Source organism: Amphibalanus amphitrite, unplaced genomic scaffold (genome assembly GCF_019059575.1).
Source record: "Amphibalanus amphitrite isolate SeventyFive unplaced genomic scaffold, NRLGWU_Aamphi_draft 000845F_arrow, whole genome shotgun sequence".
Taxonomy (NCBI): domain Eukaryota; kingdom Metazoa; phylum Arthropoda; class Thecostraca; order Balanomorpha; family Balanidae; genus Amphibalanus; species Amphibalanus amphitrite.
In genome coordinates this window covers 229,165-254,356 of record NW_024882339.1, presented here as the reverse complement: position 1 = coordinate 254,356, position 25,192 = coordinate 229,165, and the positions used below count along the sequence as shown (strand labels likewise).

Here is a 25,192-nt window from a genome sequence, read left to right as displayed (position 1 = left end):
TTAGTTTTTTCAATATATCTCGAGAACCGCTGCGCCGATCGTCACCAAACTTTCAGTACCCTCCCGGGAGCAGCTAGCGCACATGGTGACCAAAAATTTTTCCAAAGGCTATGATAGGTTGGCCGCTAATGACGTCAGAGTGACGTCATTTTTGCCATTTTCGACCCAAAAAAAGGTTTCGCGGGAAGAGCTGTCAGGCCTACAGCTTTAGAGATACAGAAAAATGTTTCAGACATAAAAGGTGTGGAATCAAAAGGGCTACAACACTGCTGTTTCGTTTTTTTATTTTTTTTTTGGATTTTGACCCCCAAAAATCAAAAAAATAGATTTTTTGAATATAATAGCCAAAAAATCCAAAAAGTTTTTTGAATTTCGAAAAAACCGGAATATATGTGATAGTCCCTATCGCCTTCTACATACCAAATTTGAGATCGATACCTCTTTTTTTGGCCAAGTTATAGCGAAAAAACTGTTCAAAATTGATGACGTCAAATTTTCAAACTCAATTTTTAGCAATTCTAGACCTCGTAGCGCAAAACCAAGACCACCATTAGACTCCCCGTGACGAGCTGCATCGAATCGATACCCATTTTATGCAAAAATATCAACTTTGAAATTTGACCTTTTTTGACCTGACCTTGACCTGACCTCCACCAGAAAGTGACCTAAACCGTATCTGATGGTCTTACAGGGTGGGCCGAAATAAAGTACCTTGAAATTTTTGTCTCGTGCTTTTCAAGCGCACGTGCTGCATTTGTGATTTTTCGCATGCCGACTGCAAACCATATGGCAAGATAGATTATCAGAAAACTTCACTTGAAAAATGTGGTCCGACACACAAAAATCGTTTTGCGTTGAGACTTATGTCTTGACGAACTCTCTTGATGAGACCAGGCGGCAGTATCTAAAGAAGTTCGGTCTGGACCATCGGAGGCTCGACCTTGCACCGGGGAACAAGTCTATCCAGAAGTGGGTAGCTAAGTTTCGAAATTTCGGAACGGTGGTAAAAACCAAGCCGCCCGGGAGAGGTCGCACGGTCAGATCTGAGGCCAACATTCAACGGGTATCCGCCTCTACCCTTCAGAGCCCAAAAAGATCCACTCGGCGTCGCTCTCAGGCACTGAATATCAGCAGGACAACTCTGCGGAGAATCATGAAAGAAGATCTTGGAATGTACCCGTACCGGCTTTCAATACATCAGAAGCTATCATCATGCGACAGGGAGCGTCGGGTCGCCATGGCCGAGTGGTTCGAACACAACCCACGTGTGTTCAGCAAGCTGTGGTTCAGTGACGAGGCTCACTTCTGGCTGAACGGATATGTCAACACCCACAATGCTGTGCACTGGGGCAAGGAACCACCAGATGAGGTCCTCTGCAGGCCTCTTCACTGCGAGAAGGTTACGGCGTGGTTGGCGATGCGGCACGGCGGGGGAACTATCGGTCCCTTCTTCTTTGAAAATGAAAACGAAGTGGCGATAACGATCAACTCTGCTCGCTATGTCAGCACAGCGCTGGAGCCGTTCTGGAGAGAACTCGGGGAGAGGCCACTCAGGCGTAACCAAGAGTGGTTCCAGCAGGATGGTGCCACACCCCACACTGCTTGCGCATCGATGGATTGGGTTCGAAGTCACTTCCCGGATCGACACATCAGCCTGAAGTCGGCCGTTCCATGGGCCCCTCACTCTCCTGACCTGAGTCCCCTGGACTTTTTCATGTGGGGATATCTTAAGGACCGGGTATATGCGGGAAGACCGGCAACCACTCACGAGCTCAAGACCGCCATAGTCCAGGAGGTGGACCGTATCCCCGCTGACATGGTCGACAAGGCCATCATCCATCTCAAGGAAGTTCGTCTGCCGCTGGTGAAGCAGCGCCGCGGTGCCCACCTGGAGCACATCCTGTGAGGTGTGAGCGGCTGACAGATGCGGACAATATGTAGTGCGCAGTGAGTTTTGCCATTTCATTGTAATTCGAAATATACCTGGTTTACCATTGTACCATTGTAAATATACATATTATCGAAAGAAAACTGAAGGTACTTCATTTTGGCCCACCCTGTATAACCAACACCATTGAGTTGGAAATGAAAAACTGGCCATAAAACATGCATCGCATAACCTTAGTAAAGTTGGGCTCATGTGGTGACCCTTGGTGACCTTTGGTGACCTGACCTGTGACCTGACCTGGTATGACCGGTGACCTCTAATAGCAACATATGTACTAGACAACTGACGCCTCATCGCTGATTTTCGACAAAATGCGTATTACTCGGTGTTATAGCGCTTTCCCTAGAAGCCCCGTGAACGGTGAAACATTTTATCTTTGACCTGACCTGTGACGTCATCGGTGACCCCGAGGTCAATGAAATTTGGTTTCCTTCGACAAATTTGACAGGGCTATCGAACGCCGTTTGAATTTTCCGGATCCGTCCAGTAGTTTCGGAGATACGGGGGGGGGGCAAAAAATGCCCCCCCCCCCCCCCACCGCGCGGAAGGTGGCTGGTAGGCCCACCGCCTGCCGGGTTAAGGTATTATTTACATCATCATCATCCAACCTGTCATGGATACTCAACTGATCGGCAAGCTTGTCATCCTGTGAGGAGGTTATCCGCGCTCGTCCGATCAGCGTTGGTCTGACACATCTGTCAGTCATGAGTCATGACTAACTACAAGCCGTGTCATGACTCATGACACGGCTTGTAGTTACCGGAGGCCAGTGGGAATGTTCCCCAACGGACACAGACATAGAACTTTGTATGCCGGTATACAGAGGTATGCCTAGCCTATGGCATAGACTATGCCTTTGGAAGATAAAGTCAAAATTGGGTTGTTCTTCTGAAGCGCCTGACGCCATCATGTGTTGAGTTGCTGCTTATCAGGTGTGAATCAACTTCAGCTCAGGCCTGATTCTTCTTCGCCTGTGCGCAGTATACTAGCACTACACCTTTTCTGGCCGGGCCGTGGTGTCCTACGTCGCAGCGCTAATTGAGTGTCTGCCTTTTGCTTGTACGTTTAATGACTGCGGTTGTCGGCAGTACTTAGCGTTCCTGTGTTTTATGTTGTTGTGCTGGCACCGGCTGTCGTGCTTAATTGGTCGCGTTTGTGAAACCCTGAGTTTAATTGTTCCGTAAGTGGCAGAAAGCAGTGTCGTGTGGTTCCAGCATTGACGATGCATTTCCATTAAATAAATTATTTAACTTAAGCGTTCACCAAGGGCTGAGGCTAAGTGGACGGTGGCCCGTTGCCACCCCCCTCCCCTCCTCGGGTTTAGTCTTTGCGTCTAAGGGGGTCCGTTTCTTTACTTCCGCGACCAGTGCACAGTGATGCAAATGGGGTTCACGAGTGGCCATAAATACCCAAAAGTCAAGTTTACCAAATTGAGTTAATTGCGATATGGCCGAGTAGACAAATGTTTGGGGCATCTGAAATCACATGGTTTTCATGTTTCTGTCAAAACCTGCCTCGTGTATAATCGTCAGAAATTGTGACATTTTCTAGGTCGTAAAATGACGGTCAGACACTCGCAAGTTCAAACGCCGCTGGTTTGCGTTCATTTCGTACAAATTGAAAAATTATGCATGAGAATGATCCCCAAAGCCTTCTGCTTCTAATGCCGGGTCACAAAAAACCGTATCTCATTCGCTTTGGCGGTAATCTGACTATTTATCATCATGTTGCAATCGCAGTTTTTTACTCAGAAAAAAAATGCTTTCGTTTCACCTACAGCACTTAACACAGTGTGTGCCCGTTAGTCCACCATAACATAGCCTTCCCTAATCATTTCTGAGTCGCATCGTTAAAGAATTAAGGCGCTAGCACAGGGCTGACCGACGCTACAGAGGTTTTTGTCCGGGCGGTCGGGTGCCGCAGTGGGCGCGCAGTGGGCGAGTGGGTGCCGCCGCGCGGCGTCCGGACGCACTATGTTTTAACTCTGGATCAAAACTGGCCAGGGCTCGTAACTAAGAAACTATATGAGATACAGACGTGTTTTTGGGCTCAAACGAAACGTTGGAGACTAACGATCATTTAAAGTGCAAAATGTGTCGGACCAGATGCTTATGTACTTGTTTATGAGGTCACAAGTGTCACGAAACATATACAAATATTGTGTCATATTCTAGCTATGAATGCACGAGCATTTAGGTGTCTGTAAAGTTGTAATCGTATCTGTAAAAGTAATCGTAACTCTGAGCAAGGCTTATCGACGAGGCAAGTCAAGGCTGAGGACATGACTTGTTAATTAGCGTTGATGACCTCAGATGACCTTGAATGCTCTTATATAGGACTTATTCATATAGGACCTACGTCCTACAATCTTTATATTTATTTCAAAAACATTTTCAAACGTATGTTTTGATATCAACTTGATGTTAACCCTGTCTCCACTTTAGTAAGATCAGAGTCCTGTACCTATGTTTACGTCACATGACGTCAGGGGCGGATCCAGCTAATCCGTTTGGAGAGGGCAAAAGTTTCCGACCCATTCGGTGACCTCGACCCACCGCCGCGCCGGTGACTTTACAACGCTTCACTACGTCTGCAATCTGCATGTGTGCAGCTCAGGGAGTCCCATCTGTTATCAGCATACCGACCTAAATAATGAGCAGCGAGCGGTCAGCTCCATCCCTAAAAATGATTGTGACAAAAAGACCTGCTTTTCGTCCAGATAGGCATCGACGCTGTATTATATTTCTCATCATCAAAAGCTTTGTGAGCGGCAAAAGGATAGTCTTACCCACACTATTCAGCTATGGGGAGGGCAAATGCCCACTAGTTATGCCCTTCACTGGATCCACCATCGCATGACGTGAAATGGTAGAATGTATCCCAAAATGTCTCACCAATACCTATTGTATGGTGCGTTATGTAACATGCAACGTGCATGTAAAAGCACTTCATTGCCATACTAACTGACGCTTACTGCAGCAAACTGATGCTTTTTCATGAAGGTGGACAGTACTAATGATACCATACCACCTACATCGAACGTAGTAATACTGACTGAAGAGGCCGATGGTAACCCTGCCGAACGCAAACAGGTAATGGACGACCAAAAGCCGATCATCGTGATCAGCGGTCTGTGGCAGGTCTCATACAGTCACCTTTCAGCTCACAGTCCCATCTTAAACTGGGCACAATGAATATTTAATTGCGCTTCATCAGGTACTAAAATATGTTTGTAAACTATCAAGGAAGCATGTGTAGCGACCATACAGCTCCAGAGCCCATCTATGAATTTACTGCAATAGCCATGGGGTGGAAGGTTCCTGTTATAGACCTATAGGTACTATACTTAATTAATTACACCGATAATGCTGTTGATATTTAAGAAATGTATATTTCATAGGAATGCTAGCAGTTTTTGAATGAACAACTGTCATTCACCGACATTGTCCGGTCTCCGGTTCCGGAGACTCTTTGTTTTCTTCTCGCGACACATGAAAATGCAGCTGGCACGTGTCGTAGGGGGTCGTGCCGTCAGCTGATTACGCCCCAGGGTACGGCAGGTCGCACACAGGTCGGCGACCTTTCATGGGACACCAACTCGTCACAACAGACAAGAGAATGAACGAGGAGCACTAGCATTTTCCCTTGACGCACGCTAGCGACCGTCCAATGGCTCAGCAGGAGCAGACGTGACTCGTTCAAAAAAGTGTTCACCCCCAACACCGGCGCACTCAGGCGCAGCTGAAATTTTGAGGGCATATAGACAACTCCTTGGCCCACAGTATGGTGGTAGTCCGAGACCGTACACTAGCGTACAATTTTTTGTAGCTCTATTAGAACATTTACATTTTTCAAAAAAAGTGTGCCAATGTAAGGGCTGACGGAAATCAATAAATGTAACACATATATGCATTATAATTATACAAATTAGGACTCATTACAAAGCCAAAAGCTCGCGCTATCGTTTGGTACCCAAATTATATAGTTTTGTCAATCCAAAGCTCGACGATGTTGACGTGAAGAAAGGCGACTGTTTCTGCGTTTGCTCGCCGAAGTTTAGCTTTCGAGAATTATCTTACTTTGTTGTACATTTTGAACGTTTTCAAAAGTAAGGAGAATAAAAGTTTCCGTCGTTAAAGATACTCTGATCATTTTTGAACACGATAGTGGCTAAATCAAACGTTTAAAAATAGTCGATATTTCGCGTCCTGGCCAGTTTTTGGCCAGAGTTAAAACACGGTGGGACGGCGCGGCGGCGCGGCCGCCCGGGCCGCCCGCTGCGCCGCGGCACCCGACTGTGCCGGACGAAAACTTCTGTAGCGCCGGTCAGCCCTGTGCTAGCGCCTTAATTCTTTCACGATGCGACTCAGAAATGATTAGGGAATGCTATGATATGGTGCACTAACGAGCACACACTGTGTGAAGTGCTGTAGGTGAATTGAAAGCAAATATTTTTGGTAAAAAACTGCGGTTGCAACATGATTACAAATAGTTAGCTCACCGTCAAACCAAAATAGATACGGCTTTTTATGACGTGGCATTAGAAGCAGCAGGTTTCGGGGATCATTTTCATGTATAATTTTTGCAGTTTGCATGACATGCACGCACGCTAGCGGCACTTGAATTTCAAGTACCTGACAGTCATTTTTACGACATCGAAAATGTCTCGACTTCTGACAATCCTACACGAGGCCGGTTTTGACAAAAACATTAAAATCATACTTTTTCAGACACCCCAAACATTTGCCTGACTGACCATATTACGATTTATTCGATTAAGTGAACTTGAATTTTGGGCCTTTTTCGTATTTATGGCCACTCGTGAACCCCATTTGCATCACTGTGCAGTGGCACTAACTGAAGCAGTGTAGTCCACTTTTGTGGCGGTACCGCTGGCTCAGTGCACGGTGGACGGAACGCTTCTGCAGTCCATTCCATGGCGTCTGATGATTCTCAGATGCGGACCTGTTCAGCTCAGTTTACGTGGGTTTTCAGTTCAGTGCCTTCTCTATACAAAGCACCGTTCGATGCGACATCAATGCAGGGCCGCCTCGACTTGTCTTTAGCGGTTTGTTTAGGTCGCTGAACGTGAGGCGGCCTGTTGGCCTCCTTGGAGTCCACCTCATCATTCCAGGGAAGACACTGCCTGGTTCTGTTCCGGTCTTGTTCCGGCAGCGTGTCATGTCCAGCTGTTGTTGCATGCTGTCGTACCGGTGGTTCCGTTATTGCAACATGCCGAACGCTACACTGCAGTACTAAACTCGGAGATTATTCATATTGTTTGAACGTTCTGTGGGTCATACGGCGACGTACGTGCGGTATTGAGCATTTCGTGCGGCTCATGCTGCACATGCCGACGAGTAGGAATCAGCTGAGGATTGTCTCTAAGCCGCGGATCATACCATCACGAGTCCGACCGACAGAATGGGATAAAGTCCTACATTGGTGCGTAGGATCATGGTCATTTCAATAGAGCAAGTCCTAGGCATCCCAGTTTTTGGTTAGTGAAAGTCTGTGATGTGTGTCGTGGTTGATTAATTTTACAACTTTTCAACGTCGTCGAAAAGTGTGTTTCCAAATCCTCGGCTCGCAGTTATCGTGCCTTTTTGTATCAAAATTGAACACATGATATTGACATTATATTCATTGAAGACACTCGGCTCCATCTCTGGGAACAAGCTTTGCATCAAAACGTTAGTAGCAAGTGTGCCGAGGCTAGCCGCCAATATTAACGAACAAGAAAAACCACCAATAGAACTCGGAAAGTAAGGGGCCTCGCTACCAGGGCGGTGGTCTGACCGGGTTCGACCACTGACCGCTGGCGTAGATACTGGTCCCCGCCGCTCTCTACTGGCACTGGCGACAAAACATTTTAGAGTAGCACGCGCTTGTAAGCCGCGTATTGCGGCCAATGTTGACACTGTATTATCTTACCGATAATCTCGGCATATTTCCGCAGAGTTTCTATTCTCAATGTTTGTTCACTGTAGTGACAAATACATAAGCGTGAAATGTTTGTAAACCCGTCACATGTGTATGTTGCAGAAACTTTCGAACACGTAAGTGGGACATACAAGTCATAATACGCTATGCCTTACCTTGGTATTATAACGCAATAACGCATCCTAGACCCTACCGTGGTGATTACTTTCCACCAACAACGCATTACGTTTTTCCCGTTCTTAACGTAATGAAGGTTTGGTCGATACCTTTTTTGTACTGTTTTAGATATGAGGAAAAGGTGAGGTATTGGTTTTTGTTACAATCAGAAACTCTCGTCACCAAGAAAGAAACTTTAGATGCGTAGGGCATTCATACCTATACCTAAAAATTATATAAGGATATCAGTCCAGCCATTTACCGTCTTTCAGACTTCCACGCAATCTAGTATTGTGGAGCGTTCTGTCCACTAGGCTAAGGTCTTTTTTAATATGTTACCTTGCTTTGCTTTAAGGTACACTCTTTTTGATAACAATGCTGCAACATTGACATTGTCACGTTTTCACTGCCATGATTCATTAGTGCCATGGTGTGATGATTTAGCATTACGTTTGACCGATTCAGTTGGAACAACATGCAGTGTGACAAGCCCATTGTGCTCGTTAAATTATTTGTATCAATCTGCGGGGCGAAACTATGGGGGTCACAGTTTCCAACATATTCAACTAGAGTTAACCCCGACATTCGCCCCATGTGTGACTGAATTATTACTGTGCGGTCTCATTTGTGGGCCGCACCCCACTGGATATAACCGTTCTGGTTTTGTCGTGGAATTTTACCTAGACTTTGCACACTGGAACTCAGGAAGCTAAGTGCGATTTCGGTATGAACTACATATGCAGTAATACCTGGCATACACACATTTATATGTGAAATAAGTGCCGTCGGGATAGGTATGTACTATGTAGCCCACGATGACACTAAGCAATAGTTATCATGGTTATTGGTTATCACTAAAACCCGTTGTTAGCAAGATGACGGGCCGTGTTTTAAATCTGCGTCATTTGTAAGACTTTTGTTGACAATTCAACTTGACTCAACTCTCAACTCTCAAATAAATCCGAAAAATCTCCGACACAGACCTGGAGACACGTGGCTCAAGCCATTTCAATGCGTATATATTGAATCAGACGATTCCTGCGCACCACATCACATTTCTCAGGCCACGTCGACGACCGTCGAAACACTAAACCACTGCTAAAAAATAGTCGTTGAATCGCTGCCAAGAGAAGCGTTCACTAAATTCCGTAACATCCTCCCCCCTGAAATGCGAACTTCAGAGGGCGCGTTTCACACAGGTACGGAACCGATCTTACAACGACAGATCCATAGTTCACAGCGAACAAGACTGCATCACTTAATTCAATTCAGACAGATTCAGACAGAGAATCTGAGTCAAACGCATCAGTCTACAAACGCAAACGTAAATCGATTCACCACTCTTCAAACAAACAAACGCCAACCTCGATGCAAACGACATCAAACTTGTCACATCACCAGGGCCACTTGCACCCTGCACTCTGCGAGCCACCACACGCAACTGTCAACTCAGCGCGTCCTCTGCACGCCGCCTCACTGCTCAGAGCGACATCTACAGTCGGCGCCCAACACTACCTTGCCTGTAATCGCAGACGAGAGAAAAACAAATTAACACTGCTGACGAACACTGCGGTCTAACACCGCCGACGAATGTGAGCGGTTCACGGCTCAGAGGACAGCGGGTCGAGGTCAAAAAGCCTCTGGATGGGACGGGTTTTTAGACCAGACGGAGTCCGGACTTCTGCCGACCTCACTTTTCCGTCTCGGCCGGTGATCAGTCTCGTGACGACGCCATGTACCCACCTCATGCGCGGCACGTTATCCTCCTGCAGCATGACCATGGAGCCCTCGGATAGCTTACCTTGAGGCCTGAACCTTCTGACAGAAGGCGGCAGGGTCCTGACATACTCCTTGTACCAGACAGACCAAAATCTAGCCAGACGCTTCTCACACACACGAGCTCTCTCAGTCAGCGCCTTCGCATTCACACAGGCAGGGTCCTCCACCACCCGCGAGGAGAACCCGGTCCCTCTGCCCGTCAGAAAGTGCGCCGGGGTGATCGGGGGGCTCGAGTCCAGTCCATCACCAACAAACGTCAATGGACGGGAGTTAACACAACACTCAACTTCTAACAACACAGTCTCCAGCTCATCCCGTGACAGACAGCGTGACCCAAGCGACTTGCGCAGGCCCACTTTCACGGAACGGATGAGCCGTTCCCACCATCCGCCCCACCACGGCGAATGCGGTACAATGAAGCGCCACTCAGGCGCCAGATGACTGTAGACACGCTGCAGCTGCTTATCAGCTCCCCTGAAAGTAGGTGCGTTGTCAGAGTACATGATCCTTGGTAGACCGCGCCTGGCTGAAAAACGCCTGAGTGCTAGCATGAATGCCGGTAACGACAGGGCGTCAGTCATTTCAAGGTGAACGGCACGCGTGACAGCACACGTGAACAGGCACACGTAAAACTTCTTCCGTGGAAAATCGACGCTGAACAGGGGACCACCAAAATCAACACCAGTCACTGTGAATGGAGGGGACTGAGTCACTCTGCAGCCCGGCAGAGGCGCCGCCTCCTCGTTGAACGGTCGAGAATCGTGACGAAGGCAGCTGACACAGCCGCGCTTCACACCCTTGGCGATGCAGCGCAAGCCCAAGATCCAATACGCTCCTCTGAGCGAAGTCATCATCGTTGAGACACCCGCATGTTTCAGAAGAACATGCTGCTCTCTTGCCAAAAGCACAGCCAAGTGACATTTTGGCAGCAGAATCGGGTGCTTCTCCTCGTACATCAAGTCAGAGAACTCCAGCCGACCCCTCACTCTGAGAAGTCTATCGTCAGCGATAAACGGGTCGAGACCGATCAGGCGCGAGCCCTTCGGCAGCGACTGGCGCTTCTCCAACGCGCTCCATTCTCCAGAAAACGCCTTCCGCTGCTCCTGTCGCAGCAGATCGAGCCTCGCGTCAGCTAGCTCGAGAGTCGTCAGATCAGGAAGACTGCACCTGTCAGCTGGGACACGACAGTTCCGTATAAATCGACGGACCCAGCCCGCCACACGGACAGCCTTGGACATCTTACCCCAGCGTTCAACAGGAAATACTTCCTCAAACTGTGAAGTCACCAAACAGAAGGACTCTACTTCAACCATCTCCTCAGTAATAGGATCAGACACCTTCTCGTCAAACGAACACACAGCTCCGTCCGGTGTGCACAAGGTAGCACCGGGCGAGCACACGGCAGCGCCGGGTGAGCACACAGCCCAGCCAGGCGAGCACACGGGAGTGCGCACAGCCCCGCCAGGCGAGCACGCCGCACCGCCGGACGAGCACACAGCACCGCCAGGCGAGCACACAGCACCGCCAGGCGAGCACACGGCTGCGCCGGGAGTGCGCACAGCCCCGCCAGGCGAGCACGCCGCACCGCCGGACGAGCACACAGCACCACCAGGCGAGCACACAGGCGTGCACACAGCACAGCCAGGCGAGCACACAGGCGTGCGCACGGTACCGCCTGGTGAGCACACAGGCGTGCTCACATCACCACCAGCTCTGTACACATCACCACCAAGGGAACACACGTCACCTCCACGGGGGCACACGTCACCTGCACGGGGGCACACGTCACCTCCGGGAGAACTCACAGAGACGCCGGACAAATCGTGCTGCACCAAGACAGACTGGTTCACGTCAGGTGTGTGACAGTGTGACAGCCAAGATGGCCCACTGAGCCACAGCTCTGACCTCACAAGCTCCTCAGCAGACACCCCGCGTGTGGTGAGGTCAGCCGGGTTACACTCCCCCGGACAGTGCTGCCACCGTTCAGGATCCGTCAGACTCTGAATTTCAGTCACTCTGTTGGCCACAAACTCCTTCCACTTACGTGGATCGGCCCTGATCCAACCCAGTGCTACCATTGAATCAGTCCAACAGAGGCACGGAGTACTGTGCGAGAGACGGAGCGCACTCCTCACGAACACGACCAGGCGGGCCCCGATCAGGCAGCCAAGAAGCTCTAGCCTAGGAAGACTAAGCTTCTTAACAGGCGCCACACGGCTCTTTGCCATCACCAGCGACACATGAAATGACCCATCCTCCAAAGGGACACGGATGTAAACGGTAGCTCCATACCCTTTGGGCGATGCATCGCTGAATGCCAGAAGCTCAGCGCCGTGGCCGTCCCTCCACGCGCTCGGCGAGTAGTGGCGCGGCACACGCAGCTCCTTCAGCACCGCCAGTCCACTCAGCCATCTGGCGAACGTCTCACGACAGGACTCCGGCAGCGGGTCATCCCAGTGCAACCCCAGCTGCCACAGCTCTTGGAAGAGAGATTTCAGAGTCATCACAAACGGGCTGATGAATCCAAGGGGATCGAACATGCGTGCGACAAAGCTGAGAACGACACGTTTTGTGGGAACAATGTCGTCAGGCAGTGACACGCCCTGGAATGCGAACAGGTCATCAGTCGGGTTCCAGATCACACCGAGCACCTTCACATGCTCACTCTCACCAAACACACCCTGCGCCTTGTCGAACAACAGGGGGCTGTTAGAGCGACACTTGGTCAACATCATGTGGGCATCTCTCATCACACGCTGAGCCTCTGAGAGCAGCGCGGAGGCCTCACTCTCGCTGTCGGCACCCGACAACAGGTCATCCACATAGAAATTCTCACGCATCTCACGAATGGCAGGAGAATCAGGGTACAGAGACAAATGATGTCTAATCGTAGCACTTAGGAGGAAGGGAGAACTACTGACACCAAAAATGACCCTCTGTGACTTCATCACACGCACACGACCGTCACAGTCCCACAGGAAACGGTGGGTGTTTTGATCCTCGACACTCAGACCGACCTGCAGAAAGGCTTTCGTGATGTCAGCGGTCACTGCGAACGGCCAACGCCTGAAACGCAGGAGAACCTCCAGCAGGTTAGGCAGGAGGCAGGGTCCCACCTCCAAGCAATCGTTCAAAGAGACACCATTAGGCCCACGAGCGGACGCATCGAACACTGGGCGGACTTTAGTAGAGGTGCTGCTCTCCTTGACTACCGGACGGTGGGGCAGGTAAAATGTAGGGTTCTGGGTTACCAGCTCCTCTACAGGCACCTCTGTAATCACCCCAGCCCCCTCCATCTCACACAGGGCACCATCATAACAGGCACGCAGGTCAGGGTCCCGCTCCAGCTTACGTCCCAGACCAGTCAGCCGCTTCTCAGCACTAGCTCGGTTATCCTGCAACAGGTCAACTGCACCCTCCTTCCATGGCAGTTTCACCACATAACGACCATCAGCTGATCGTTCCACAGTGGACTCGAACGTGGTCATCACATCAGACTCATCACCAGTGGCCACATCCGTCACACCTACTCCCTCCAGTGACCACAGACGGCGCAGCGCCGACTCATGTATGTCACCCAGACACAGGAGCTGACATCCACCCTTGTGGTCATCTACGCCACTCACCTGACCGCTCAGCACCCAGCCGAACACAGTTCTCTGAGCCACCATACCCTCTCGCAGTACTCGCGTCTCCCCACTTACCAGTTGCCAGAACTGATCAACACCGACCAGAATGTCGATGTGCAGACTCTCACTCTCTAGCGGATCAGCCAGGACTACACCATCAAGCTGATCCAGAACAGAGGCCGGCAGAAGTGGACGCGCGAGGGGGGCACATATGGCTGGAACCGCCACAGCTCTGAGGTTCTGAGGGGCAGATACAGAACCATGTGAACCACTCACACTCAGCTCATACACGTCACGGGTGGCTCTGGGAACCTTTCCTCCTCCGAACACTGCATACCCCACCTCCGTGGAGCCACACCAACGCGGCTGCACCTTGCGCACAAGCGCACTGCTCACGTAAGTAGTGTCTGAGCCAGAATCCAACAGAAGGTTGGCCTCAACAAGACTCCCCCCGTGACCCTGCACCAGCACCCTTGCTACAGGGAGCACAGAACACTTCTTAGCTCCATCACATGACAGTGACGCACCTCCACCCCCCCCCCTGGGGCCCTCCCTCCGGGGCTGCATCAGCCACCACACTGAGACTCTGAGTCTGACTAGAGTCAGACTGAGGCAGAGCAGCTGTCTGCTCCCTCTCCACACCACCTACCTCTACACGGGATGGCACTCCGACACTCTTACCCATGCACAACAATGGGTGATGGTTACCTCCACAACGATCACACATCCTACCACAATCAGTGGCCCGATGGCCCACCTCAAGGCATGAGAAGCATGCGTACAACTCACGAAGCTTCTGAAATCTCTGACGGAGATTCAGACGCTGGAACACTCTACATCTCTCAGAGACATGTCCCTTACCGCAGAAAGAGCACTTAAGCTCAGATGAGTGCAGAGCTGCCCCGGAGGGTAGACCAGGGCCGGTGCCCCGCGCCTCCGTGTACACAGACGAGCGCCGGCTAGTGACAGCAGGGTGGCTGCCCCCACCTCTCGAAGATGAAGAACCGCCGGCACTGCCAGCCCGAGCGGAGACTCCGGCACCACCAGCCCGTGAAGAAGCGCCGGCACCACTGGCTCGTGAAGATGAAGATGATGCTCCAGCACCAGCCAGTCCCACGTAGACACCAGAGCGACCTCGCCGCTCCACCTCCCTCGTCAGGAACCCGATGAGATGATCAAGATCAGCCTCCTTCTCTTCGGCTTCACGGGCCCACTCCAGGCGGACAGCATTGGGTAGTCGGGAAAGGATGATAGGATTTAGAAGGACACCATAGGACTCTCCTGTAATGCCGAGGGCTTCCAGGCTTCTGATGTGGATGAGGAGGATATCTACTAGGTCACGGAGCTTGTCCAAAGGAATAGGATCAAGGTTGAGGAGAGCTTGCACATGAGAAAATATTATTAAATCCTTGCGTCCAAACCGCTCTTGCAGAAGATCACATGTTATCTTGTAACTCTCGCTACTCAATGCGAGCCCCTCCACGCATCTCTTCGCCTCACCATCCAGCAACGTTCTCAGATAGGTGAGCTTTGTGACATCTGCTAACTTCGAATCATGTACTGCGACACAAAACGCCTCCCAAAATGCAGGCCAATCTTGGGGTTTTCCAGAGAAACGGGGCAGGTCCAACCTCGGTAGCTTGGGGGTCTCACCTCGGATCCCAGCACCAGAAGCTGGTGCTGCTTGGTGGACTGCCAGCAGTTTCATGGCCCTCGCTCTCAACATGATCAACTGGTCCAACGACCCTGAAGACTGGTCGGACAGGGTGTCCTCCTCAGATTGTTCCGACTCAAGAGCCGCCTGCGCGGCTTCAAAGTTACACATCCTCCTATCAAAGAGAGCAAGCATGGTTTCCAGTTCAAAAAGATCCACATCTTTGCTTGTCTGTGCGTCACTTTGCTTTGCATCTTTGCTTGTCAGCGCGGCGCTCAGGGACTCGCCTGCACGATTCAGCCACCCTCGGGCGGCGTTCCTCGAACGCTTCAAGCGCTCTATCTCCGCCATACTCGATATCAGACTGGAAACGGGAAAGAACAACTCAGTAAATATTCCCGGGCAGTTTCGGCACCAAAATGTTGACAATTCAACTTGACTCAACTCTCAACTCTCAAATAAATCCGAAAAATCTCCGACACAGACCTGGAGACACGTGGCTCAAGCCATTTCAATGCGTATATATTGAATCAGACGATTCCTGCGCACCACATCACATTTCTCAGGCCACGTCGACGACCGTCGAAACACTAAAGCACTGCTAAAAAATAGTCGTTGAATCGCTGCCAAGAGAAGCGTTCACTAAATTCCGTAACAACTTTTGATAGTTGCAAATTTTCCTTTTATCAAGTTGTGGGGTGCATTACAAGTTCTGGCTCGCCATAGGATTCCCTAAACAGATATGCAGTCTGCTTTTACCAGCTGATGTCAGTCACTTTTCAGCAACATCAGCATGTCTGACGTATATACCATATGCGATGGCCATCCACCTCCATCAGATCTGGCCTAATGTCCCAGCATCATCAGTTCAAGTATCACGTATGCCCCGTCCGCGGCGGCCATTCACCTGCTGACGTCCATCAGCTCTGGCCTGACGTCCCAGCGACATCAGCTGACGTGTGACGTATCCCCGTCCCCAGCGGCCATCCACCTGCTGACGTCCATCAGTTCCGGCCTGACGAGCGCGCCGCCGCGACCCGAGGACCCGGCCACCACCCAGCCGGCCTGGACCGAGCTGTGGGACACGCGCGACGTGCACAGCTTCAACTTCTGGTTCCTGCAGCCCGGTGAGTTCCACTTCCTACCGTCAGAATTCACAGGCAGTTTTCTGCCGCCTAATGAGTCAGTGTGGTTGATTAACCATTTTTGTCCAAGTGTCCGTTAATGGAAATCTGACCCCAAACATTACCAGCGCAGTGGTTAACCGCATGAGTAGTTCCGTGTTCGCCAGTCGAGATTGGTGGGAGGTCACTGTTCAGGTATCCCAGCCGATGGCGGCTCAATTTTTATTAGCTTGATGCGGTCATTCTGGCATCTGCCAGCCTGCCTGGTTTGTCATACTAACGTCCGCCATTTTAGCTCCTAACTCACTGGCCATGTATAACTGTATGTATAACTAAAGCCCGCCGTCCACTGATTGAGTACGTGCAGAATTTAACATAGAGTATGGATGGATGCAGTTCAGCGCCGAATGCGCGATGAAGCGCAGTCAGCTGAATATTCGGCGATTGTCGGACACCGAGTTACGCGCTGACAACTCGATAATATTTTATTCTCTCACAAATTGAAATGCTTCAACTTTTCAGTGCACACAAGGCACATGACGATTACGCGTAAAATGCTCGGCCTAACCAGTGGATGGCCACCTTAAGAGGTGCATTTGCTTATACGGCGTTGGCTGTATCTCGATTTTTTCGTTAAAAATTATGTGACTTTTTAACTGACCCCTTGTCGTAGATACCGTGTCCAGTAAACGTACTGCGAGTCGGTCAATATTTCTGAAAAGACTTGCACCAGGTCGTGGACCGGTGGCAGCTGGAGATGTAGGCTGCGACCTGGTGACCGAGCTTTGGGCGCTCCTTGAACGCAGCTACCGGTCTGTCCACTTGTGGCACGGGCCCGCCCGAGTGCGGTGGACTGAGCACGTTGACGTGGTGAACCGGTCTGATCACCGGGTTCATGTGGTGGTCATTTGGGACGGCCCGCCGGGGTCGGTGGCTGGGGGCACGGCCATCATTGACCGGTCCGAGAGAAAACGTTTACGGTACCCGATACACTATGCATATAATCATACCGTTCATTATGCACTGCAGGCCTACATCGTTTGTATACAACCTACTTTTTTCTGTACCAGCAACGAATAACGGCTGTAGCCTACTCAGTGACCTGCTCAGCTGAAGACAGATGGTTCCGGTGCTCCATTCATTATATCCATGTCTGTCCAAATAATATTCCATACAACTGGTGAAACTCGGCCTATTTAACAGCGGGAGACAGTCCCTCCTGGATTTTAAGCCTCAGAGTATCTCCTGACGTGTGGAACGGGATGGAGAGGCCGATGTTTCCGACGACTGAAGAATCTGTTCAACGTCGTCAAGCTACAATGCTCCCGGATGCTGAATATATGTAGTTGCTTTTCATTAATCCATCAATGCTTGCTTTCTTATCCGGGCATTGCATCTCAGTCATCTCGCTGGTGCTGACTGCTGCGTTATTAGACAAATACCGTTTCTGCAAGGTTCGCTGCGTTGGACAGTGTCAATCAACGGCCCGGATATAGGATACAGCTCCGGTTGGACGTCGGCCTCTGTCACATACACGACACGGAAGAGATGCTGGCCTGTGGTATCGAAATTCCTGTAATAGCATTACGTCTTCCATCTGTTAAATTAACCGGATGCTAGAGAATAATATCGGTTTTGAATGAGCAGCATACAGGTAGGTATGGATGTTTGTTCAGCTAACATTTCAGCTTAGGTATCGAATGTGGCAAAGCAGTCTTGCTATTATTTTCACCCACCCTTTGGTATGCAAGAAAGGAAATGCGGATCTAATTTGTCCCCGGTATTCAAGCAAGAAAATGCGGATCTAACTTCCGTGTCCTAGCCGCACGCCTGACAATCCTGTGGTGGCTAGTTCGTACCCGATCTTGTCTGGCTCCTCTGGAGAAGAACGGTGCTGCCAATGCTGTGCCGCTTTCTCCAGTGCTGAGGTGCGTACGCTCATGGTCAAACCGGTAGGGGCGACCTCCAGCGGTTATGTCAGTACGGGAGAGTCTAAATCGGCGGGCCGCTTGATCACAGTTGTCAGCTGTGGCTTGTGCACGGACCTGCTTTGCGGAACCAGTCTGCACTGATAAATTAATCAGGTGTCTGTCTGTGTGAGCGCTCATGCGCGCAGCTAGATTAAGTTAGAAATCCATTCAGTTCCTCATTTGACTTAGTTCGGTACTCAGTGATGATAAGAATAATTGTTGGGAGACAGCGTCTGTTACCCCCTAATGCTTTCCGTGAAAGATGTTTTGCGGTAAATTCGATACGTCCTATTAGTGATAATTTACCAACCTTCCACTATTTCAGGCGGTTGTGTCTGGTTGTGTCTGGAATCGAAATTGATTTCTCATGTTTGGTGCGGCGCATCAATCTAGGATGACTTTAGGCTTTCTTCGGTACAGAAACATTGTTGAATGTTGAGTCATTCATATTTCTCAACTGAAGATTCTGAACCTCTGGGCTATGACACTGAAACTTAAAGTTCCCCTACAATTGAACTATGAGAGTGGCGAAGTTCAGCGAAATCGGCCACTTCCAATCCTACCTTTTCGTATGCATGCGTGGCGTACGCTGACGCATAACTTGCTATCGCTGTGGGTGACCCCGTCTCCATTCTAACCTTCCACAGAGACAGCCGATGAGGCGATGCAGCAGGACGACTCGGTGGCGCCGGCGGCGGTGGCGACCGGCGCGGCCAGGCAGGCCCACCGCGAGGAACTCATCTTCAAGATGCGCTCGCTGAGTGTCACCGTGGAACAGGTGGTGGGCGCGCGTAACGTGCCGCTCGTGCTGCTCGATGCCTCCTTCGAGGCCCAGGTCAAGGACTGGAGCGCCAAGGTGCGTGCTGGCGGAGAGGTGACTGGTAGGAGCGAGCCGCCCAGCTTGTCTCACATGAAGGAGTTGTGTGCTCTTTCGCCAAGATTATGTGATAAAGCGTTTACTTTTAAGATTGCAGATTGATGAGTGCGATCTTTGGTCTTGGAATTTCTTAAAGTCCATCGAAATCTCATCGGTATTCTTCTTAGATTAGTTTCTTAGTGTCATATAAGATTGTCCGTCCATTGCATGGAATCTCTATGGAAATCGTATTAAAAATTGTACGCATGGGTAAGATTTGATGTGTAATGTTTAACGTGGAAATGACCCATAGCAGCAAACCACTCCGCCTCCAAAGCGCCCGCCTCACGTGTCGTGACCCTGTGTCCGCCGATTCTCAGCTGCTGGTCGAGTCCTCCCTAAAGCTGGAGCTGGCCTACTACAACAGTCTGCTGGCCGCCTGGGAGCCCATCATCGAGTGCGTGGAGCGCCGGGACGCCGGCATGGTCTCCTTCTCTCCGTGGGAGCTACACATGAAGGTGGGTTCTGCTTTCAGCCGGGCCTGGCCTCGTCAGCTCCGGTGTGGTCTGGTCTGGTCTGGTCTGGTCCGGTCTGGTCTGGTCTGGTCTGGTCTGGTCTGGTCTGGTGTCCGTTCCGCCAAGGCGCCGGTACTGGATCAATAGGGTCGGTAAAGTGTCCGTGCGTACGTGTACTACACTTCATTTCCACGATTGCTCTTCGGTTGTACTAGACATGACGTTTGTAAATTATAGATAAGTGGCTCGGGTATTTTATGCTGCCGCTACCTTTGTATGAGGCTGCTGCACTGCAGTATCGTTGGGGCTGAGTGTGCTAGTCGTTTAGGGAAGTGGCATAGAATGGTGCTGCTGCACCTTCCGGACTGGCGGTGCTGTGCATTCCGTGTCTCTTTATGAGCCGTTTTGTACTGATAGTCTCGCCAACAGCTCTGTGATGTTAGCCCTTTATATGGGTGCTGTATGATATCGTCTACTTAAACAGCATATCTTTATGACGAACTATCGTTTTGAGCTGTTGTATAGACTGCCATCAGTATGTGCTCGTAAGTTGCAAGCTAGGGCAGTTAACTGACGGGTGAACTTCGAATGCATATAAACATTACCTGTTGTATGAACTACGACAAACAGTTAATAGTATTAGCATTGTGTCGTAAATGGAGTGGCGACAATGTTACAAGTAATTATGCGCACCAACTTAGGACGCTAAACTAGACACTGTACTGGGGTGCTTCGTATAAGTCGGTTGACTCTGCGTGGAATCGATAGCAAACAGTTTTATTTCGGATAGAATTATGAAAGGTGATGCGAGTATTCTCACATTTTCGATGAGCATACATACAGTATTGTTTTACAAGTAATTTCCCAGTCAGCAGTCTCACATACGAACAGTAAAATTAGTCCCATCCCTGCCGAAGTTGCACCGTGAAATAACACCGACTTGTTCGATGGTACGTGTTCCTGGAAACGTTGCACACTTAAGCGGTAACGTCCCTGCAATGCAATGAAAACTGGCAATTTTCTGACTAAATGGTCTTTGCAAGCTTGATTGAAACATATTTACCTTGTCACTGTCATATAGCTACAATGCTTGTGATTCAGCGTACAACATTCCTAGCTCTGAAAATCATTAATTCATCTGGTAGACCCTGCCGTCAAAGGTCAGCGATTCTTTCTAACGCTTTACCTAGAGACTACACCCGACCTTCATTACCCTCCCATACACACACGTGCAGTGCCAATGCCGCTGGGACTTGTCCCACGCACCACCGGGCGTGAAGCGTCGTCACGGTGGTGCCATCGACCGTTCTCTGTCGCCGCCACGGTGTTGTCTTGTCGTGGCAACCGGCGGTGCGGGGCTGTGTGGCACCTGGTCAGGGCCTTATTATGGCTCCCGACGCGCTATTGGTGCAATGTGTGGTGGATTAGACGCTCGATTAGCTGCCTGGTCACCGGCGGTGGCTGTTATGGAACGGCGCACAGTGATGCAAATGGGGTTCACGAGTGGCCATAAATACGAAAAAGGCCCAAAATTCAAGTTCACTTAATCGAATAATTCGTAATATGGTCAGTCAGGCAAATGTTTGGGGTGTCTGAAAAAGTATGATTTTAATGTTTTTGTCAAAGCCGGCCTCGTGTATGATTGTCAGAAGTCGAGACATTTTCGATGTCGTAAAATGACTGTCAGGTACTTGAAATTCAAGTGCCGCTGGCGTGCGTTCATGTCACACAAACTGCAAAAATTATACATGAAAATGATCCCCGAAACCTGCTGCTTCTAATGCCACGTCATAAAAAGCCGTATCTATTTTGGTTTGGCGGTGAGCTAACTATTTGTAATCATGTTGCAACCGCAGTTTTTTACCAAAAATATTTGCTTTCAATTCACCTACAGCACTTCACACAGTGTGTGCCCGTTAGTGCACCATATCATAGCATTCCCTAATCATTTCTGAGTCGCATAGTGATAGAATTAAGGCGCTAGCACAGGGCTGACCGGCGCTACAGAAGTTTTCGTCCGGCACGGTCGGGTGCCGTGGCGCAGCGGGCGGCCCGGGTGGCCGCGCCGCCGCGCCGCCCGGACGCCGCGCGACGGCACCCACCCGCCCACTGCGCGCCCACTGCGGCGCCCGACCGCCCGGACAAAAACCTCTGTAGCGCCGGTCAGCCCTGTGCTAGCACCTTAATTCTTTCACGATGCGACTCAGAAATGATTAGGGAAGGCTATGGTATGGTGGACTAACGGGCACACACTGTGTTAAGTGCTGTAGGTGAAACGAAAGCATTTTTTTCTTAGTAAAAAACTGCGATTGCAACATGATGATAAATAGTCAGATTACCGCCAAAGCGAATGAGATACGGCTTTTTGTGACCCGGCATTAGAAGCAGAAGGCTTTGGGGATCATTCCCATGCATATTTTTTTCAATTTGTACGAAATGAACGCAAACCAGCGGCGTTTGAACTTGCGAGTGTCTGACCGTCATTTTACGACCTAGAAAATGTCACGACTTCTGACGATAATACACGAGGCCGGTTTTGACAAAAACATGAACACCATGTGATTTCAGATGCCCCAAACATTTGCCTACTCGGCCATATCGCAATTAACTCGATTTGGTAAACTTGACTTTTGGGTATTTATGGCCACTCGTGAACCCCATTTGCATCACTGTGCGGCGGTGGTGTTGATTCGCTTTAGATCGGGTGACGAAGTGTCCACCTATTTTCTCTGCATGCTAAATTAGAGCTACTGGTAATATAAAGTGACTCTGTACTTATGTTCTGGTGGATCTTAACATTGTTTAGTCTAGGACCTGAGAAACTGATATAATGAAACAGCTGACCTCGAATATCACCCTTGTCTTCATCCTTCTCTCTATGTCCTACCGAAGAAATATCGACACCTTTTTTAAACCTCACATTTGTTCTCCGGTGAATTTCAGACAAGTTGGTTAGAGACCTTCAAAAAAGGTACAATCACTCGATTTTTCTCAAGTTTGTCTGTCTTGGCAGATAAAGCAATACCAGAACAGGCCTACGAACACACATATTTGATCAGGATCGGACGATTGGACACTTTTAAAAGGAGATCTTTCGTGCCTCCCGGAAATTCACGGGAGAGCAGATGTGGGGTTTAAAAAAGGTGTCGATATATCTTACGTACTTCTCTCTACCTCTCTGTCTCTACGTACGTCTCTGTCATTCCTTCCCTCCCTGTGTCTGGCTGTTTTCTCTCTCCTAGTATCTTCTCGGACCTCTTTTTGGCCCATGATCTTTTTTGTGGGTTCTAAGACTCATCGATTATCGTTATATGACCTCCGCGATACCGATGACCGATATATGACCTTTGACACACTGATGACCCTTAGACCTTAGTTATGCTACTTTTAGTTGATACATAGATGACCGGTCGCTATATGCTTTCTGACTCACGTATGACTCTTTGTAACCCGATCCAGTTGTAACCCCTTATGCGACCTCTGACCCTCTGGTGACCTTTATGCGTCCCGTGGCGTGTGAGGCAGGTGGAGAAGAACGAGGATCACACGGAGATCACGTCGCCCCTGTCCCCGGCTTCGGTCAGCTCCGACGTCGCCGAGCTGGTCAACTTTCAGCCGCCCGTGCTCAGCATTCACGTCAGCACTAAGGTGGGTTAACGCAGTTTGTCATTCACGTCAGCACAAGGTGGGTGGACGCAGTTTGTCATTCACGTCTGCACCAAGGTGGGTTAACTAACGCAGTTTGTCATTCACGTCAGCACCAAGGAGGGTTAACGCAGTGTGTCATTCACGTGAGCACCAAGGTGGGTTGACGCAGTTTGTCATTCACGTCAGCACTAAGGTGGGTTTACGGCTTACGCAGTTTGTCATGTACGTCAGCACCAAGGTGGGTTAACGCAGTGTGTCATTCACGTCAGCACCAAGGTGGGTTGACGCAGTTTGTCATTCTCGTCAACACCAAGGTGGGTTAAATCAGTCCAGAAGTGACTTCAGCAATCAGGTTAGTCCGCCTGATCAACAGCCATATTAGAAAACCCCATGACAGGAAAACACTCGTGTGTTGTTTATCTCTATCTCCGCCAAATCCATTACAGTTGTGAGTTGCCGGATCTCCCAGCTCCATCTGTTGAGTTCTGTAGACGAAGTACAGACAAACTCTCTTGTTCGACCTTTGTAGGGGAGGGGGACGGTTCACCCCGTCCGTCTGTCCACCGCACGTAGTTAATCGCCTGTAAGCGGTCCGTGACCCGACCGCGTGTAACAGTGCCCCGCACCGGCACAGGCCCCTGGCACGCGCCCGGAACGAGCGTTGGTGCTAATGGCCGGCTGCACCCTCAGTAACCGCAGTTCGTTCGACTATGTTTAGTATATTTATTTCTGCAATTGATTTCGTGGCGTTTTTTTTTTTTTTTTGCCCTCTGGTCGTCAACTTCTTTCTATGAAATGCAGGATACTTTTGGAGGGAGGGCTACGTTAGAAGATATTAGAGATGTCGATATATTTTAGGATATTGCGGTATTTATTGGTGCCAAGCTGAATTCTTTGTAGCTATCAGAATGTGTGGTACTTAGCAAGGCAACAAACGAAACCTTTATTTAAAAAAAAAAAAACTGGAAATTGGAAATCGTTGAGTGCAAAAACGACGTCCTGGCGTGTATATGAACAGTACTATTTCAAATAGCCTATTTGTCGTTGTAAATAGTCACGGGTTGCCACCTCATACATGACCTTCTAGGGGCTAGATTGAATCACAGTTGAAGTAACTGACTTATTAAGCGCTACTGAATGTCACCACGCTCAGCTGTGGCACTCTTTAGTCGGTGAAATCCCTCGTCGGACCTCTGGCTCGGGCCGTTCATTTCCGCCGGACCGATTTAGACTCCGCTCGTGTTCGCTGTAATGTAATGGGCGCTTTTCTTGCGTGGCGAGCTTTACCCATTACCCAATAGCCTGCCTGCAAAGGTTAGAGTATTGATGGAGGGAAGTCATGCCACCGGAACGGCCGTTTTTACACAAAGCGCTGGTACTTCACGTGATTGTCATAATTGAATGAGCTGTGTTATGCTGTGCATACTGGTTCTGTTACTTATATTTTATAAAGGTAGATGTTAGTGATAAGTGGATTATTATTTTCCCCTTATTATATAAGTATAGTGAGTACTATTGATGTCATTATCTTTGCTATTATTTCTACTAAATGCGAATGCTACCTGAAGCTGTGAGCTGTCCCTACCCGTTCCCTGTTCCATTGGTATCGGACAATTATTTTTGTATTGTGCCGTACTCTGGCGTTGGAAAGGGCGTGCCAGGTTCTTCATTCGTGTGACATCGACAGCTGGTGCTGACGTGGGTCACTCCCATCCCCGATCAACCCTATAGACAAGTGTAGAAATGGCACGTAATGTGACAAATGTGGCCATGGTGTCTGTCTGCACCCTGAGGAACACTTGTGCCCTTTGTCAGGTAATGCCGTAAGGGTGGTTCTCTGCGACGGTTAGTGTACAGATGTGCGGGTTGTCGTGGGGGTCGCTGATGACGGCTGAATGATGCGATGACGATGTAAAACATACAAGTGTTTCTCGGTGCTTTTCCAAACCCATATTGCTGCGTCAGCAACT

At 49.7% G+C, this 25,192-nt stretch overlaps 2 protein-coding genes across 2 annotated transcripts in view; one reads left to right on the top strand and one right to left on the bottom strand.

The window, feature by feature from the left end:
• The window catches only part of LOC122367027 (vacuolar protein sorting-associated protein 13-like), a 59,370-nt gene that overhangs the window by 7,964 nt on the left and 26,214 nt on the right, over positions 1-25,192 (top strand). The window contains exons 2-5 of the mRNA XM_043339779.1: positions 16,090-16,236; positions 18,851-19,059; positions 19,440-19,577; positions 23,100-23,222. Of these exons, the coding sequence (XP_043195714.1) occupies positions 16,090-16,236; positions 18,851-19,059; positions 19,440-19,577; positions 23,100-23,222 (617 nt within the window). The remainder of the gene's footprint in view (positions 1-16,089; positions 16,237-18,850; positions 19,060-19,439; positions 19,578-23,099; positions 23,223-25,192) is intronic.
• On the bottom strand, positions 13,604-15,698 carry LOC122367018. The gene is made up of 2 exons (XM_043339760.1): positions 14,317-15,698; positions 13,604-13,695 (listed from the first exon to the last, which is right to left on the bottom strand). Exons 1-2 carry the CDS (start codon positions 15,458-15,460, stop codon positions 13,613-13,615), a joined length of 1,227 nt encoding a protein of 408 aa, XP_043195695.1. The 5' UTR covers positions 15,461-15,698; the 3' UTR covers positions 13,604-13,612.